Here is a 19,586-nt window from a genome sequence, read left to right as displayed (position 1 = left end):
CTGCTGCTGCTGTGGAAAAAGCATGGTGAGTGGACGGAGCAGAACTGGCCACCCAGCAGCCAGAAGAATCCTCGGAAAATGATTCAAGAAAATACATTTTAATTACGGCGCTCGAAAAGTGAGGAAAAGTGCACGCAGCGCGGGGAAAAACAAAACGCGTTAATCAATAAATTGCCGCTCAGTGCAGCGATTTTCCTCCCAGCGAAATGCATCCAACGGTGCGTATGAAATTGAAAATCAAGCAACACAGCGGCGGAGGAACCACCAGAATCGAATCGAATCCAAGTGGAGCCTGCAGCTCCGGAGCCACAAAGACCACACGAATGGCGCCCCCATATGGAGAGGCAGACCCTGCTTGGGCTCAGAAGGTTGGTGGGGGGCAGTGCTTTGATTTATCACTCACTGGGTAGCTTGCAGTCGAGCCGATCTGTCTGCCCCTTTCGGCCAGGGCATCACTCAATAGTTGCCAAAGGTTGCTACACAGCGAACTTGAATTGTAAGTAGAGAACTTCTTTCTTAACTAGACAAAATCTTAAAAGATATGTATGGCCCATTTTTGCCCAGTGTATTAACTGCGGCTTTGATTGATGCCCCCACACATGCACTGGGAGAAGAAAGGGAGAGAGGGAGACCCACACATGGCCACACCCAGCGACCGAGACGCCGGCCTTCTCGATCGCCTTCGTCTTCGCCTTGGACTTGGATTGGGATTGGAATTGGGATTGGAATTGGGTCTTGAAGTATGGGCCGTGGTATCGGTTTTGGCCTTTGCCACGGTCATGGCCCGTTAATTGAAAGATGTTTTGGCCGGAGATCAAAGGGATCGAGAGTGGCGTTCGGGCGATGATGCCGATGATGATGATTTGATTAATTCGAATGGGAATATGGCTCCACTGGGCTGCAGTCGATGGATGCACTGATGATGGGTTCGATTCGGAACTAATTAAAACATTTAAAGTAAAGCACAAACGAAACGAAACTCGGCTGGGGCAGTTGGGGCAACTTTTTCGTGTGCCTGTGCGGGAAATACGTGGAAAATATAACATTAAACAATCATAAAAATAAATACATTTCCCACACTGCTGTTGTTGGCCCAGCAATAACAACAATAACAACAACAAATAATAATAATAAAAACGAGAAGCAGTCGAGAAACTTTTGTACAACATGGAAATGTCATTCGCATAACAACAAAAGACAACGAACCGTGATGATGATGATGATGATGATGATGACAATAACAACAACAGCCCACAAGCAAAAACGCAACGAAACAACGCACAAAGTTTCGATCCTCCACTCTTAACCCCTTGGTGCCCCAGTTTGCGGCAAAGTTGGTGGCACCTTTGTGGGACCTGCTGAGATAACAGCCAACAAAATGTTTGATGTACTTGAAAGTTAATGTTTTGTGGTGTCAACTTTTGCCGGGCTCCTCCATAGTTGGGTTCATTTTTGGGTTGGGTTGGGTCGTTTCTTGGTCTTTTGGTTTGGGCCTTGCTGTTTTGCTGTTTTGCTGTTTGGCTGTTTTGCAATGAAGAGCGGCTTTTAATGGCCGGGGATTTACTCTAATTTGGCTCGACAAAATTAGCTCTTTGGTGGCTAATCGCTGAAGTGATGAAGTTTGACCTTTCACACGCTCCCAGATTGCCTGAAATTGGATGCCCCGCACCTTACACACTTTTGCTTTCAGGGAATTACAACAAAATTAACAAGAGCATTCGTTATCAAAAGAACTTTTAGCCGCCTCATTTCGGGGCCTTCGAACCGAACTGAAAAATTGTTTTCCCACGCAAATTAACACTTGACTTTGTTTTCATATTTGCACAAGATGACTTCATTTTCTTGGGCGCTTTTTCCAACCTCACTCCCCCCGCCGCTCCTTTTTTAAATATTTTATTATTGTTGACTTTCCGCCGCCCGACTTCTCACCTCCGAAAAAGCGAAGAAACACAGAAATTTGTGTCTCATCTGCGGCTGTTTTAGATAATGTAGGTGTTTCACTTGTAGTGCGTCATTGTCTCGATTTTTATGTGTTATTGGGTAATATTCACCGCTACGATTTTACAATCCCTAACCATTGTGGATGAGCTGTCGGGTGACTCCTCCTCCAAGTTTGGGAATGTGCCAAATTAAGTTAAAGGTATTGGAAAGAGCTATACTGAAATTATTAAGCCTTGGAGGTTTATCTGGTTTATCCAATCAAATCGTAAGTGTCACAGCAATACACCAAGTTTGCAACTTTCTTCAAGAGATAAACTAACTAATATCTAGATTAGCCACGTACCCCAGAGGCCAAGCGGAAAAGTTTCCCAAGATCCCCTTACCGAAATGCACAAATCGAAAAAGAAAGACGTTTTTCACCTCTCGTGTCCAGGAGTCGCTCTCGATAATCCGCATGTCCAGCTGGGCTTATTGCTGCTCTCCTGACCAGCAGATGGGCAAGGGACACACCATCCACATCCATAGTCCACACACTGGCAGGAAATGGAGCAAATCGAATGCTGAGGGCAAACTTTTGTCGGCGACTGTGAGCGCCCAATCAGGGGAAAATGCTGGAAAAGCGACCTGCACTCGGACATTTCGCTTGCAATTGCAGCGCAGCACTCGAGGAAAATAAATTCAAACTCCTTGAGCACTGACTGGAAGGAGGAGGGAGGACGCACACAGTCACACAGGATTCATGTGTACGACGCTGTCCAAGGACTCGGAGCTCCGGAGACAATAAACTTGCTGCCACTGCAATTTCTCAGTTATTTGCTGGGGCGATGGGAAAAGGCATCGGGATATGATAGGAGTGGATGACACTCGTGTCAGCCATAAGCAGCCGGGATCAACTTTTCCGGGCTCTTCTGTCTGCCCGACTTGGAAAATGGGATTTGAAGGAGAGCCGGCGAGCTTCGCTAGGATTTGTGCGGCAAATTAGCTTCATTAATGGATGACTTATTCCCGGTGGGGGTTAACGAACGCCTAGATTCTACTATTTTTGCATGCGATTCCTCGCAGCTGCAGTCGCTCAATCAGCGCTGAAATTTATTACGCTCCATAATCATTTGTCATCTTACCATTTTCCCGCTTTCCCGCTCTCCCGCTTTTCCATTTTCCCAGGCCACCCCCACGCCCATTCCCATCCATTTCCATTTGGCGCCCGCAGCGAGCGCATTAAAATTTTTCGCAACATATTTCACGCATATTCAGCATCCGACATTCAGTGTTCAGTATTTTCAGCACAAATGGAATGGCAACTGGAGCACGGGACACGCTCCATTTGACCGGGCGGCACTGCGATGGGATCCCAGATCCCGTATCCAGTACGGGTCATAAATATCCGGAATATTGTTAAGAATATAACAATTCTCCGCTCGCAGCACTAATGTCATCTGCCCGCGTTTTTCCCTTTCGACGAAGCTCTTGATACAATTTTATTGCGTTTGAGTGGCGAGTCCAAGTCCTTTTTATGGCTGTCCGAAGGGGTCGCGCCCTCTGTCGGAAATTTGGATGAACTGCCAGCGTAGAAAAATATATATATCCTGCCTGAGCTACTTTAAATTGTTATTTTACTTGGACCAGTCTTAACAGTCCTTGAAGTCTTGAAAAACTTTCTTTTCTAACTCGTATGGAAGTTTAAAGATGTCCTTCTTACTTTCAAAAACCCATCCATTTTGTGAAACAGACAGGCAACTCCATTCCCCACCCCGCTCCTTCAATAAATTGGCGCAGAATTTTTCAACAATGAAAACAAATTTTCGCTGCTTGCATTCTTTGGCATCGCCATAAGGGGAAAATCCATAATTCATGCATTCGCCAAATAAGAAAAGCGTCGGGAAAAGGCGGAGCAATGAAAACATTAACAAGCAGCAATAAAATATGAGCCAGCGAATGTAAATCGCTTTCCATAATTCATCGCATCGCGTTGACTCGACTACTCCGACGACCATGTACACGGATTGGTTCGGGGCTGGTTCTGCCGTGGATTTCCCTGGAAGCGTCGTAAACCCATCGAAGGCTGGGCCCCTCGTAAAACTAATGAAATTTCAATTCGGATGACGCGACAACGTCTCCTGAAGCCGGAAAATTCCACGAAATTTTCGCGCACTCGCCACGCCAACGAAATTCATAAATTCCTCGGACCAAGACTGCCACTGCCTCCTTTCGATTTTCCCAGGACACTGTTTGGACAACTTCCGCTGCAGGTCCGGTTCTTTTTCTTTCTTTCTTTTGGTGGCCCCTCGATGGACTGGCAACGACAGGTGAATTTATGATGAAGTGAGTCGTCAGCATTATTCCTCTCACCTCGCCCCTTTAGATTTATCCGAATCGAATCTTGCTCGTTTCCTAGGCAGGTCGCGTGTGAATTATGAAAACCGGCGATAAAAACGAAAGTAATTCAAAATCTTCGACGTGTGCGAGGGTTTATCACCTGGGAAAGGAGCAGGACTAGGAGACACCACCTACATACATACGTATATCGCGCATCTCAGATTTATATCGCTGGATTTATGATCCTGTTAGCGCCACTGCACTTGCTTATCTCCTGCGCAGCATCGTGGATGGGAGCACACCTTGTTTACGAGCTGCCGATGGAATGAGTAAATGGTATTGCCACTTTCGCCTATCCCTCGCCTCACTACCTGATTGGTGCCCTTCATTGTGTGTTTGTGGTCACTAATACCATCTTTTTGTTACAACAATTAATTGGAAGAGTTTTAGAATAAACTATTAAAAACCAAAAAGCCAATTCAAATTCACAGTGCCAGTTTTAAATGCAGCTATCATGGTCTAAACTACTACTACTTCATTATTTAACATTCCGCCGACCTTTTAACACACCCACATCCACCAGGAACTGCACGCCCAACTAATTCTAATGGTAATTAAAGCCATTTTCCTGTGACACGACGACGCCATATTAATTTGAACGGACTGAAAACCGCAAATAAAAATGTCGCATTTAATTGGTGTTTGTGTTCCTTTATGCATTTCGCTCAATTAAATTGCACTTGAACCTGTTAGGAGTGGAAATGGGCTGAAATGGCTGTGACACGCGATTCGGCGATCAAAAAGTGCACTAACCCGTCCTTAAAACACGGCCAGGACTCCCCTCCATCGACCACATTAATTTGGTTTCGCCTGTCCGCCCGCCTTTAAACTTGTAATTAGGAATACTATCACACACACACCTTGCATTTGAAAAGTGTTTGCTCATTGAGTGGGCGTGGTCAGTCCGTCCGTGGAGCTGCAATTACGCGAAGGACCTCCTTTCTCGTCGGTGCCACACAGAATGGAAAGATTCACCGGCTTTTTGGGGCTTGTTGTGCTGTGGCTTTTCTTTGCGGGACCTCTTTTGTTGGCAAAAGCTACGAGCCAGATATCATTTCTAAATGGAACAGTGGAACAACTATCTTTGTTCGTACCATACTATAATATAGGATTGCAGAATTTACTTAACATCTCTAAAATTGATTAGTTTGGCTGGATTTGATGCAAAATACTTTAAAGCAAGTTGCATTTACCTGCTACATTTTTCCATGCCTCATGAACCAACGTGCATTGGCTCCTCTATGCAAATTCCTGGTACCCATTCTCGCTTTTCCGCTGCTTTTGTGGTTGGGAACGCTTTGTTCTCACCTTACAGCTCTCGCACACATCTCATTGTTCCGTATCGGCGCTTTGTATCTTTAACAAAATTGCCAAACCACAGGAAAAGCTGGAAAATAGTCGAGGGGAAAAGCCAACCGCGTGTAATGCGAGAACGTATCTGATGAGAGGGTCCTGATTAAGCTGAGAATCTAACCGCAAAGGGGTAGGATCGAGGTGAATCCGCACTTCTCCCCCTGCTATTAAAGCAGAAATTCTCAATCGCTTAAATATTTGTGCAAGACGAAAGTGTCTGCCACTTGCATTTAGCGACCTATTTTCCAACAATTTTCCGCACAATTAGACGCGGAAGGGGGAAAGTGCGAGTTCCGCAACATTCAGTTTCCTTTCCGTTTCCCTCAGTCTTACACATGCAGTTGAGTTTGAAAGACATAGATACATTTGTATCTGAAGCTTAAGTAGCTGGCACAGAAAGCTATTTAAATTGCTAGAAAGTGGAAACCAGGAAAATCAGCCAGACGTGTGGAGAACTTTTCGCCGAATTTTATATTTATCTGTCCTACTGCCGAAGGGGCGTCGAGGAGGCGTGGCAAGTGTGCACCGCCCTTTCGAAAATAGGCGTTTTCATCGAGCGGCAGTCGTCGTCGTCATCATCATAAAAAAAACAAGGCTATGGCAAAAGTTTTTCAATTTTTGCTCCAACTTTACCAGGCCGACCCAACTCCGCGCCCCGCCACCGCCTCCTAGTCCTGCGTCCTTCCCTCCGGTTGTGTAAACATTTGTAGTTTACTTCCAGTTGGCAGGCGGCTCGTAAAATCTGTCCGTTTCGAAAGTGTCTCGTAACTCAGACCCGCAGGTTAGCCCATCTCCCTTCGCCCAGAAAAACACGGAACTTCGGGTTTGTTTTGCCAGGAAGGACCACCGATTGAATTAGAAAATTATGCTGAAAGTTATTTGGATTAAAGGAGAAGGGTCCTTGACCATTCAGGAAGAGGAAATTAGGTAATGGGATAGAAAATTACTCAGGGAGAATGGGGAAAAACTGAGCTGGGGGATTCGAGTGAATTTAGTAGGGATTATAATAATAAGAAAGCACAATTTATTCCTCAGCAAATTAAAAGAAAACTTTGGGACAGTCAATAAAAAAATAGCTTTGAGAACCTATTGGAATTCGACGAAAGGAAGGAGCGAATTGTCTGAGGATCCAGTCGATTATTTGAAGTAACTTTTTTCCTACATTAAAAAAAAAATATGTCCACAGAAGTTTCCCATACCGGGAATTGAACCCGGGCCTTCCGGGTGAGAGCCGGATATCCTAACCACTAGACAATATGGGACTTAAGTTCGGTCGCGGCGAAAATGCTTGTATAAGCGTAGCAACTCGTTGCGGCTGAAAAGAGAACGTAAGCTAGGCGTTCTATTTATAGCTTTTGTTACTAATTTTTTACCTCCATAACAAGTTTGGCTACGTATTTATGAGTCAATACAAAATGCTGTACATAAGTTTAATAAAAAATTGTATTTATTATGGGAAATTGTGTAAGCTGTTTGCTAAAATACAAGAATATGGATGAGTTGAAAAAAAAATGCCTCCACAGTAGTTTCCCATACCGGGAATTGAACCCGGGCCTTCCGGGTGAGAGCCGGATATCCTAACCACTAGACAATATGGGACTTGATGTCGTGGCAGCCAACTATAATTGTTATTTTTATAAGAAATCCTATATAAATATTTATTTATTCTTCAAATGACTGCAGACTGAATACCTATGTTATCTTATCTCGCGGCTGGGGATCTTTGTTATCAATGCTGCAGAAATCTGCTTCCGAATTTCCCGAAGAGTTCCTAAATATGAAATCAATATTAAGAACTGGTTTTATGTTTATAAACATTAAGCTAATTTACTCTGGTTCTAAGAGTTCATCGTCGATTTCGGGGCAGCATAAAACACATTTATTGTTGCTCTCCTGAAAGCACATTTTACAGTAGATACCCCTGCAGCTTGGCCAGGTACAGGGAACATTGTCACATCTGCACACGGCGATTATAATTAGAGTGCACTATTAAAAATATTCATCTACTCACTTGTTCAGTGGTTTATTGCACAGGGTGCAACATCGACCAATAAAAGATACTGTACAACAACTGAGGCACCTGCAAGGTGGATTTTGTTAAATCTATTCAAATATAAGGTTAGAGCATACCAGTTTAGACGAGAATTAAGCCACGTGGCGAATGATTCAAATTCATGGGTGCTTTCAAAGGCGTTCAATAAACGGGCTTCCTCGCATCTTGCTTTAAATAAACTTTCTAGAAAACAGTTTTCAATACATATACTATTTTACATGAATATTTTCTTACTTCTATTTTTTAATATGATATCGTGCAAATCGTGAGATCTGCGCCTTGATTCCTCTGGATAAAAGTACATCATAACACGGTGTCTTTGTCGCAGGCCGTATGGCTCCCAAAAAACCAGGAACCAGGCCAGCAAATATAGCAATAAGACCCACACATATCGGAGGTATTTTGGATACCCTGGGATCGGTAGACACCTTTGAGTATTCATCTTACAAGTTTTTGGCTCAAATGCCTGAACCAGATCTCGTAGCATGTCGCCAATTTTACCTCCGCAGTTGATAACAATTTTTGTATAAGCAGGAGCTGGAATGTACAATTTTAGAGTAAAATTTATCTGAGATTAAACTTACGTTTAACATCTTCAATCATATGTCCGTGATAGGACATCAAAGTTAGCATACTATAAAGACTATAGTCCACAAAGCAGATGCAGAAAAGCTGTATTCCTGTGATTACCAAGAAGATCGCTGAACGATAAATAGTATCGAATTCTTTGGACAGAAGTCGCATTGAGCTTATCTAAGGATCTATGTAAATATACGTTTGTTAAGCTAAGTTCAGAACTTACCTTCACATATTTGTTATCTTCGCAATTGCTTAAGGGCAGGGCTCTTAAACCCATGATCTGATGGTACTGGTCATCGTAGTCCTCGAAGGCCTCTGTTATATAGATGTTTTCATAGTTGTCATTGGTTAGGTAGCGAAACCAAAAGCACATGGATTGATAAATAATGGTGAGCAAGAGTATGAAGATAATCAAATCGAGCCAAAGGTTCACCAAATGTATCTTGTATCTCTGTGCCTCCAATTCCTCTTTTACATCCTGTACGTTAATGTGGTCTTTGTTAGAGGGAAATGGAGCTGTTGAATTAAATTTCAAGCTGTGATCAAAACTAATGGTGGTTATGAAAATGAAACGGATTTTGATAAAGCATAACTGCAAACCTATGATAAATTTAAGGCTGTAATTAACTTAAAACAATCAAGTATCTTTAACGCACGTTGAAATATATCCTTTATGACCATCTGAGACCATTGAATATTATCATTGAAAAAAGTTGTATACGTCTTGAGACTATCACAGAACCAAAGGAATAGTTTCAGTTTACAGCACTCCTTTTGCCCTTCCCCAAATTCGCTCTTGCAATGCGCAATACTCAAGTTACCAGCTTTTAAGCAGCGATTATAGGGAGTACCCATCTTGTAGTCATAGTGATCCTTCTGTAAGAATAACCAATCGGTGCAGGTCTTAAAAGTTGCATCTGCGGATGACAAGTTACCTTAACGAGCTAAGAAAACTATTCATTACAAACGTATATGAGCTGTGGGTCTCTCCAGATTTAGCAAAAGTTTGTCCAATTTATTCATGAGTCGGGACACTTCGCACAAGGTTGTCTTGAATGCCTCCTCCACTGAATGAGAAGGATCATTTATAATTCGCTGCATAAGCATTAGAGCCTGTATGAGGACATTTTGTTCACAGGTGAGAATGTTCGCCAAAATGCACGTGTTGTGGATTATATTTTTTACAGGCCCCGAAAAAGCCACCAAGAAAGCTAATGCAATAACCACTATCCGAAACAGATTGCCTGAACAGCTTGAAAGGCATAACACTGCAATGCACCTGTTAAAGGAGTAATAAAAAGCTTAAAATTCTTTCCAAATTCAACACACCTTGCTGCACGTCGTCGAACCAATATAATAAGCAATAAGGCAAGCAAAACGATGAAAATCCATTTTCCATTTAGATCTTTGCAGGCCTCTTGAGGATTCCTATAGTACCATATCAGTACTATTAGAAGTCCGACAATGTATCCTCCAAAAACGTAAAGCAATGCGTTGCATCGACATTCTGTAGGTGATTTTTGGCATCGATCTTCAGGGTCGTCTTCTGGCTCAGGATCCTCGGGATCTCTCGACGGGCTTAGCGGATAGATGGGCGCATCTCCTTCACAGATGGAATCCCGGTGTTTCGCAGACTCGGTCTGGTCCAGTTCCAAGTTGCGGTGACTTTTGTATAAGTAATTAATGCGTTTTCCAGTGAAATTATCCGTGTCTTCCTCCGAGCTTACTATTGCATTCTTTCGCCTGTACGTATCGCATACATTACTTTTGTCATCCATAATCAATTTAAAAAATTCTATTTATTTTACGAAAAAAGTTAGAGACAGATAAGTCACAGAAATTATATTTTGTATCACACTGAATTTTTAAAATTAATTAAAAAAAATCAATTCAACCACATTTCCCATACCGGGAATTGAACCCGGGCCTTCCGGGTGAGAGCCGGATATCCTAACCACTAGACAATATGGGATTTGGCATTCTCTGATATAGTGTTGGTTAACGATTATAATAGTTTGATAATTTAACAAAAACAAAAGCTTTTTGCTCTTATAAACGTTTGGATCTAAAAACAGATCAACAAATACATTTTGTTTAAATTTCTAAAAAGAAGATTTCTTCACCATATTCCCATACCGGGAATTGAACCCGGGCCTTCCGGGTGAGAGCCGGATATCCTAACCACTAGACAATATGGGATTTGACATTCTTGCATTCAGTGTTGGCTAACGATTATAATAGTTCGACAATTTAAAAAGAAAAATTTCCATTTTGACAGTATTAAGCTTAACCCCTTTGTTGTTGATCTACAAATAGACCTATAAATAAATTAAATTAAAGTAAAAATTTCTAAAAAGATTTCTTCACCATATTCCCATACCGGGAATTGAACCCGGGCCTTCCGGGTGAGAGCCGGATATCCTAACCACTAGACAATATGGGATGTGATAGTGGATCGACAGAATTTCCTCTGAATATTTCTCGAAAACCTAAGGAATTCGTTCATCCTGGTTGCTGTTCTTGTTCATCATTCTTGACCGATGTCGGCAATGAATACTAAATCACCTTCTCGCAGAGCACCCACGCAGCTTTTCAGATTTACTGTAATGAGAGGTCAACTTCATGAAACCTTTTTCGGAATTAATTAAAATCCATTCAACACTCGGCACTGGCAGTTGCATTCGCCGATGCCCACGACTCGACGGACTCCAGTGGCTGCGAATGGGGCACATAATCATCAATTATTCGCGCAATTACCGCAAACAAATAAATATTCTTAATTTATTATGTTTTCGAATCGGGCTTGGCCGCCCACAATGGCAACAGGCGGCGAATGCAGACGAAAAATCGCTACGAAAAAATATTAAAAATAAATTTCCAACCCGAAACAACAAACATACAAATTTCGGTGGAGCTGAGCGTTGGCGACGGGGGATTATGGGGGGCAATGGGCTGGTTTGTTGGAAACTGCGGTATTGAGATTGATGTCCATAAATTAATTCCCCGCCGTTGCGTCCCTTCAGTTCCATTGTGTCTTCTTAGTCAGTCTGGCTGTCGTGCGATAAATTTCATAGATGCATTTGGTAATTTCAATTTGTTTTAATGTGTCGCCTCTATTCTATGCCGTTCTGTTCTATATATAAAGCACATATAGCACATATAATTTGAGGTTTATTGGCCGTGCCGTGGCTTTCCTTGCTATTTTCGTCTGGCCTCGTGGGATGTGGGATGTTCTGAGGCATCAGCCCCATCGCAGCAATTGGCGCTGCTTATCAGCTGTAGGATGGATATAGGATATGGGATGAGGATATCGAATATTGGGGCACCGCAAAGGCAGAGCTTTTGGAGATGTCCCAGGGCGGAAATGTATTGAAAGATCCGTCGCGGCTTATCCGCATGCACTGAGAAAAAAACTGAATTGCCTCAGTTGAAAAGCTCTACGGGAGTGACACGAACATTTAGTGCTACTTCTGCTGTGGATTTTCCCAAGTGCTGATCCAATGGGATAGCCCTTAGGCTTAGCACTATAAATCAATTTCCGCCTTTAGCTTGTCGATGGTGCTGGGCAAACATTTCCTGAATTTCCACCCGGGGATTTTGGGAGCTTAGGCCCCGTGGCGCCACTGCTTGCTGGAAGGGATTAGAGGAGCACGGAGCATTTCATCATAATTAATAAACTGTCGGTGGCCCTATGTATCTGTGGCTATCTGTTCGTGATGTGTCGTGCTTTATTTCCACATAAATTCGGGGCTTCCACATGTAGCAGTCGTAAAATAGCGTTATTTCGGTTCTGTCATCACCTGAACCCGCCGGTAATCGCCGTTTAGAGCCGGATTCCACTTCCTCTCCACTTGGGTGTCCCCGAAATTTGTCGCGCGATGAGGGAAATTTCGTTTGAATGGTTTCCGCAATGAAGCGACACAAGTGACAGCCATGCCGTAGTTATTGCTCTTGGACTTGGCTGCGTTTTCGGGGAAATGCGGCCCATAAAGTGCGGGAAAATCATGGCCAGAGCTGCAATGTTGCCCAATCTTTTCACGTTTCGAGAACTTCCTCGCAGTCGCAGTCCAGCTCGGACTTCATTTCTTTTCATTAGCCGCCCGCACTGCTGGCCATCTACGTGGCGACCAGGTCATAAAACGTAACTGGTTACTCCGCGTAACTCTTGGTACACAACTCGCTTGATTACTTGCCCGTTGGCCTGGTCTTTTACTATGTAATATATGTGTTACTGGCACAGGCGGACGGACGGAATGGACAGACAGCACTTTATTAATGAAAAGCGCAGAAGTTCTTTCTATTTTTCCCAGCCCTTTTACGTGTGTGGCCTGCATCGAGGTCAGCCGGAGATTTGTTAGCCGAAAGTGAGCGGTTTCTGCAACGGGCCAAATGAAATGGCCAAAAGACTGGACACGACCGCCGCCAGACGCGATTATGAGGAAAGTTCGTCTGCGAAAAGGTCGGCAATTAGAGAGAGTTTTTTTATTTGCTCCTAAACGAGGTTTTCAGCTACCGCAGAAGGGGAAAGCGGGCGATAAATGGATCGTTTTTTACGCGGCATGTGAAAGAATCTCATTAAGAAGTTGCGGATTAGTATGCAAAAAATGATGTCACGTAGGCTTGTTCCTAGAATTAGTAGTGAAAGTACGATACGATGATGCCAGTGTTCCTTTGCTCCAATGTTTACGTTTGCCGCAGATCAATGAAACATCCATAAATACTGCAGAAATCATAAAATCCCATCATATAACCACTGCATGGGGCAAGTGCAGCGAAACTAGAAACTCAAATACGAAATACCCATTGGAAGCGATCGAAAAGTGGGCATCCATGGCTGGGGATTATGTGAAGAAGACACCCACCAGCGAGGAATTTGCCTTTGTTCGCCGTTTTTTTTTTATTCCCCGGCTGACAAGTCGTTGGCATCTCTGGCGCATGTTAATTATGCCGGCGGACTACCTAGGCGTGCTCCACCGCGGATCGGAGTCCCCCTGCCGTCGTCGGAAAGACCAAGATGTGGGCCGTGGCCACGGCGCGAAGACCTTGACTCTCGCCAAGATCTTGATACGATTTATACAATTTTTGATTCATGGCGTCTCCGCTGTCGCGTTTGCTCGCTATCTTTGGCGACTCGCGGACCGAATTAATTTCGTAGGCAAGAGGCGTGTTGCCATATTTGTCGACGCCAGAATTTCGAGTTCGAAATTTTGAATTCAATCAGCAATTTGCATAAATTGGCAGCCGCGCAAAAAGAAGCTGCTTAGGCTCAGGCCCTAAAAGGTGGGATTAGCCCTACGCCCACCCACAAATCTGCCCCCTGAAATCTTAAGACTCCGTTATGGGCCGCTGACCCAAAGTGTGGCGGCTAATGGGACAGCCAAGTGACAAACTGGCCCAAGAAGCGTTCGAGAGTGTGGGCTGCTGATTGACCGACTGACTGGCTGATTGACTGATTGACGGACTGCGTGATGGACTAAATAGGGCCCCCAGTTGACTTGGCCCATCAAATCGCAACAGACCCAAAACAGACTGGTCCAAACATTCGCAAATCGTTTCGGGTTTGGCTTTTGTCGCACGGGCCACCAAAATAGATTGGCCAAAACTGGGGGAGGTGGGCAGATAGCAGATAGCATCTGTCCGAGATATCGTACGATTTTGTATATATAAAACAAGATTTATTTTTGGCTTAATGAGCTGAGCAGTTTGAGTGCTCTGCAAAAACATCAAACACAATACAATTGTATGATTTTGCACAAATTAAGCAGAGCCATTTAGGATATGTTTTATATTCAAACGAATGCCAACTAATTATGCGCATTAAATCGTAATAGCATGAAAAGTATATTATCTGCTTTAAATGTTGAAATGTATATTAAGAGGTAATTGATTTTATGACGTGCATTTGCTAGCAAATTATTGGTAGTTTGTAGTCAATCAGTGATGTGAGATTGTGGGATTTGCCCATCTGTAAATATTTGGTTTAGTGTGGCCATACTTTGCAAAGTTCCTTGCTCGTATAGATCATACCCCCAATTACCAGGGTATCCCCATAAATATCATGCTGTTCGTTGTGCTCCCACTCTACTACCCAGTTTCTATTTCGGGCTGATTCATTCTCGTCTGATTCTGATTCCGATTCCGATTCTCGTTCAGTGGGCTGATCGTCGCCTCGTCGTGTTGCCAGCTAAATTTAAATGCCCAAACATCCATAACGACATTTGTGAGGATCCGCTGGGTGCACCTACCCGCTCAGCCCCCCTCCGTTTTGCACAATTCTCAGAATTTATTCGTATTAATTTCCCCGCATTAGTTTTTAATGCGTCGACGCTAGAATTAAAGCCATCGTAAAGCTGACAAATATTTTACGGCTAGTGTGAAAAAAGCGCGACAAATTAATGAATTTATGGGACACTTTAGGGGGTCTCCATCCGCCTGATGGCCACCTGTCCGGTTTGGTTTGGTCTGGCCTGGTAGTTGGCGAAAATGCTCCCCCTGGTTTCTGGATCTAAATCGTTTCGAGTGTCGCCAGGCGCCAATTGGTCACCCCATTCCATCCCACTTGGCGTGGGCGCTTTTCAATTCGTTTTCCGAGCCAAAAGAAACCCAAAGAGCTGTCGTGCGTTTTTCACAATTCACAATTCACAAGACAAAGAGCGAATGTTTCTTGGAATTCGGTTTATTTTCGAGCAGATGAAAGCGATTCGCAAAGTGTTTTGTTTGTTGTCACACATCGAGTGCATGATAGATAGGGACGGAGTGGGAAAACCCAGAGCTGCCTCGGATTGGGCAAGAGGTAGAGGTGCTGCCAGTACAGTGGAGACTGCCCACGTGGCTGCACTCGCATTCCTCGCCGCCACGACATCCTGGGAAACTGTGTGGGCGACCACGGAGGAGTGTGTAGGATCTGCGCATCTCTGGCACTGAGGATCCGAGGGCAGCCAGATCAACTAAATCACACCGGGAACCGGCCCAACTTGAACGCCAAACTTGTTCTCTTCCAGGCGCCAATTCAGCTGGGGATGCATCACATTATTCCCGGCCTGTCGCCTGCTGATCTACGACTTTTGCTCCTTTGTTGGCCTATGGTAATTTCCGAAACACACTGAATACATTCCCAAATCTATATAGTGTTGCACTCAATTCAGCAATAGCCGATCTTGGTCATATTTTCATGTGTTAATTTTCCCGTCTCAATATTGCTGCTGTTGTTGACCGCACGCGTTTCCATAAACAAAACACCAAAAACTTGAGGCAAGCCAAACCAAAAACCAAACAAACAAAATGCAGCATGCAACGATCGCGTGGCAGTCGCAAGTTTTCCAAACACAGGTGCGGTTTGGTTTTAATAAAATACTAAAGTATGTAATTTGATGCACACAACAAGATACTATACGATTATGCCCGCTTTGGCCAACTCCGCTCCTGTCTTCTGGGCGAGGCAGCTCCTCCTGGCGGAGTTCGTCTATTTGTTTTCCAAACAAGCCTCTTTCGCAGACAGGCAGGCGGGCAGATGCAGCCCAGCCCAGCATCTTTCCCCCTTCGCAGCAGTTCAAGTGCGTTCAATTTTCAATAAATCCATAAAATGTAGCTTCGCTTCCCGCAACCAGATAAACCGCAGCAGCCCGCAGCTCCTCCTCCTCCTCCAGCTCCTGCTCTTCCTCGCCAGAGTTTCTCGGACTCGAACTCGGATGTCTGGGCCAGTCCATGGCTGCATTTTTGTTTTGCTCTGTGCGGAGTAAACAATGCACCAACAGCAGGCGAGATGGAGGAGCACACGAAGGAGGAGGCGAGACCGGAGGCCAGGAGTTGGATCCCCACCGCAGACCAAGCCAGATGAGTCACGGCGAACTGTGGAACCGAAAGCTAAAGTCATTGGTTTAGGTTTTTAGGCATGTATTGGTATAATTGCTTAAGACAAACTATTTGTTTATGTTCATCAAAAACTCTCGTAATATTGTTTTATATTCAGTGTAACTTATTTTGAACAATTTTTAAGGAACTTATTATGTAGTTACTAGGTATCCAGTTCCAGCTCCTCCACTGTGCACCTGCCAAGATTGTTTTGCCGTCGGAAGTTTGTGAAGTTTGCTGTGTCTATTTGCAGACTGGTTTCCCTTGCTCTGGACTGTGGTTTCATCCAGACCATTGAAGACTGTGAATATGGCGCATCTGTTGATGCTGCGGTCCCCCGGCAGCGTCATCTGCAACTCATCATTTTCTGAAATATTGCTCTTTTGCATACCTGAAGCCGTCTGCGTCCATTTCAGCAATTGTTGCTTTGGCCGGGTTAACAGAACTTAATTCCGACCGATTCCGATCAGACGTTGTTGGAGTTGGCAGGATTTCAATCAACTGGCAGACGCCACCGCAGACATAATTTATTGCCACTCTTCGCAACGATATTCATTTCCCGCATTGATGTTTTCCCTAAGTGTTGCCCCTTCCTTGCCAGGAGGAGGCAGCAGCGCAGGGCGGCACTAATTGCTTGTGGATTGCCTTAGGAGGCGGGAATCCAGGACCTGCTCACCTCGCTGGGCGAAAGTTAATTGGCCCGGTCCGGGAGACAATCGGACATGGAACGCCAACACAGGTACTGGGCCACTTAAGTGCGCTTAATTAATGCAAAGCGAATCCCAATTGGCGGCAGGATTTCGGGTCGCATTAGATGCGCATCGGGGGCACAACAAGCGCGTCGTCTGTTCCTGGCCAGAATCCCAGAATAATCACCGTGACAACAAACCACTTAATCCGCATCGCGATTGTTTTGGCTGCCTCTGCGGGGTCTAAATAGTTGGGATAGTTCACTAACAGGATAAGCTACTCTGTCTATAACCAGTTGTTGCACTTTCAATATCAATGCCACATTACGTAACAGTGAAAATGATCTGTTTCACTTCACGTTTGTTTCCTCTTCTATTACCAACTTTATTTGGATGAGTCAGGGAATTGAAAGTTCGGTTACCACCGCCTACTTTTCCGCGTGGGATGTTCTCCCCTGGCTGCTAATGTTCGTCGACTGACACCGCCAGTGACTCTCGGTGGCCAAGTGGGTGCAGTCTGGATTATCCTTTGTTGGCCATCGACAAGTCGGCCAGCGCGGAGCACGGAACATGGCATCGTGTTGTACTTCTTGTTCTTACTCCACCCGCAACTGAGCCACGCACTTTTGGCGCGACGGCCTTAATTGCGAGGTGTTCAAGTGAACTCTGATTGCCGCTGCTCCTCCGACTCCTCTCCAGCTTTCCGATGGCGTTAATTGGGCAGCAGACGGAGCACAGCAGCCGGCGCAACATTTGCTGATACTCGACCAAACGGCGACTTCAACAAGCTGCAGTCCCGAAAATTTGCATTTCAAGCAGCCCGCGATTTATGGCCCAGTCCATGGGATCCAGAGGTTGCAGGCTTGGATGGGGGAGGAGGGTGCTGCTGTGACGAATCCAATTATGAGGCGCGCCAGCTGGAGGATCCGAGGAGGGGCAGACGACCCCTGACGGGTGCCATGTGCCTGATGCGATAATGCGCCATCAAATGGCCATAAATAAAGCGCACAAAGCGGATTAAGCGTTTTGTTAACAGATTTATATTGAGCTGAATTATGAGCCAGCGGCGAGTTGAGATTTAATGAGTCCCTCCCCTTCTCCCTCAGCCGAGCTGCCAATAAGATCGGGTTGATCCCAATGAAATGAACTCGGGTTTATGGATCCCCTGGGGATGCAGAGTGGCCTCATTGGGGGAAAGACTTTCCAGTTCTTGAACCTTAACTAAGTATTACAAGTTCATAAGAGACATCTTTAAAGTCCTGAATTTAACACAGTTACCATTTCCTTAAATGTTATAAAATGATGTATTTGTTTTATAGTTCGTTTGCCATCCCTCCGAACATCCCGACTGCCAATCCCATTCCCCGTGTGTTTCATTTCTCGAGCTGCAAATTTGAAATCGCTGCCAGAGTTGCTGTCACTTCCACTCGGTTTTTGGCCATTGCCATGGCAACTGAGGGCTTTGCATACCGAACCGGAGGAGAATATGAATTAGAATTGATGGCAAATGCCAAACAAGACTTTATGCAGATACTTCTGACAAATTCATGGGACCTCGGGATGGGAAATACATGAATGAACACCGAAAGTTGCAGCACACAATGTTGTAGCTCAACTGCCAGAAATATTTGTGCTGCAAATTCGAGCTGTTATCGATTGGCAGGACATGCATATTGTATGTTTTTTTCCGCCCTACCATTTGTTTATCGAATTTAAGTGCTCCCCAGGGGGGATGAAGGCAGAAAAAACAGTGGCATTCGGGGCTGTGTTTGTCTATGTTCCAGGAAGATGGTATCCCGGATGGACGTACACTTAAAGCCCGGCCAAAAATTACAGCCACTGAAAGTAAGGCAGCCCTAAAAAAAAGAAAAAATAACCGAAAAACAGAAGAGGTAAAGAAAAAAAAAACCGAGCTCCAAATTGCCCCCGAGGGCAGGCAATGGCAAATTGAGGCTGCCGCTGAAGAAGCCGCCTCACCTGGCCGAGGAGGAGGTACCCGCCGCTCCTGGGCGGTGGGGAGGATCATCCTCATCAGTCGATCGACGAGTGGCAGCCGCGTGCTGAACCCCACGGAGCCCACAAAAAGTGCAGCTTCGACTCGTCGGCATTTGGGCTGAGCGTCGAATTAAGCAAATTATGGTGGGCCCCGGTGATCGATCCGAATTGAGCCCCCTTTTCCAGCCGACGCCCCTGTCTCCTCGACAGATGCTGCAATTTGCCTTAATGCCCAGGATTATGCTCGAGCGACTGCGAGAGCTGCAAACTGTTGACTCTTTTTTGTGTCCATGTCCACTCAAATTGGCGCATGTAAATTTCTGCGTTCGCAAAAGTCGCTGACCCATCGGGTCAGGCATATGGATTGGCAAGTGGAGTTGGTCAGTCCATTGATATTTTACTCTATCATTAGTATGGTATTTAAGGATTTCTGCCAGAAATACCTCTTCATTTCACTCCAATACTCTTTGACGAGAAATGTTTGTAATACCAGTTGGTAGGGAATCTCCTGTTCAGCCATACTTGGACTTCGACTCCCAGACCATCCCGTCCTGCTTCTGGTATTTTGTCTCCTCGTCGGACTCCTCGTGCCGCCTGATGCTGACATTTGTGTGTGCGTTGAAATATTTTTTGAATGCAGATTTTTCACTTAAAATTATTTCAATTACGCCAAGTGCAGGCCAAGGAGCCGAGCCACGGAGCAGCCCAATCCCCGAGACTTGGACGCTTTTTGTCGACTTGTCCTCTCT

General features: G+C 44.8%; 1 protein-coding gene and 5 non-coding genes across 6 annotated transcripts; all 6 read right to left on the bottom strand.

Moving 5' to 3' along the window:
- Positions 1–6,860: 6,860 nt before the first annotated feature.
- Trnae-cuc lies at positions 6,861–6,932 on the bottom strand. The gene has a single exon. It is a non-coding gene; the product is annotated as a tRNA-Glu (tRNA).
- A 198-nt stretch (positions 6,933–7,130) lies between these two features.
- On the bottom strand, positions 7,131–10,080 carry LOC117140326 (DC-STAMP domain-containing protein 2). Its single transcript, XM_033303176.1, is given in 11 exon segments — positions 7,131–7,289; positions 7,363–7,441; positions 7,502–7,627; positions 7,682–7,769; positions 7,772–7,906; positions 7,958–8,260; positions 8,308–8,476; positions 8,526–8,902; positions 8,959–9,219; positions 9,271–9,581; positions 9,632–10,080. Coding segments are annotated over 10 exon segments (2,298 nt in total). The 3' UTR covers positions 7,131–7,289.
- Positions 7,198–7,269, bottom strand: Trnae-cuc. The gene has a single exon. It is a non-coding gene; the product is annotated as a tRNA-Glu (tRNA).
- A 122-nt stretch (positions 10,081–10,202) lies between the features above and the next one.
- Trnae-cuc lies at positions 10,203–10,274 on the bottom strand. The gene has a single exon. It is a non-coding gene; the product is annotated as a tRNA-Glu (tRNA).
- A 155-nt stretch (positions 10,275–10,429) lies between these two features.
- Positions 10,430–10,501, bottom strand: Trnae-cuc. The gene has a single exon. It is a non-coding gene; the product is annotated as a tRNA-Glu (tRNA).
- A 172-nt stretch (positions 10,502–10,673) lies between these two features.
- Positions 10,674–10,745, bottom strand: Trnae-cuc. The gene has a single exon. It is a non-coding gene; the product is annotated as a tRNA-Glu (tRNA).
- Between the last annotated feature and the right edge of the window lie 8,841 nt (positions 10,746–19,586).

This window comes from Drosophila mauritiana, chromosome 3L (genome assembly GCF_004382145.1).
Source record: "Drosophila mauritiana strain mau12 chromosome 3L, ASM438214v1, whole genome shotgun sequence".
In the NCBI taxonomy this organism is placed as follows: domain Eukaryota; kingdom Metazoa; phylum Arthropoda; class Insecta; order Diptera; family Drosophilidae; genus Drosophila; species Drosophila mauritiana.
This window is presented reverse-complemented; position numbering and strand designations above follow the sequence as displayed.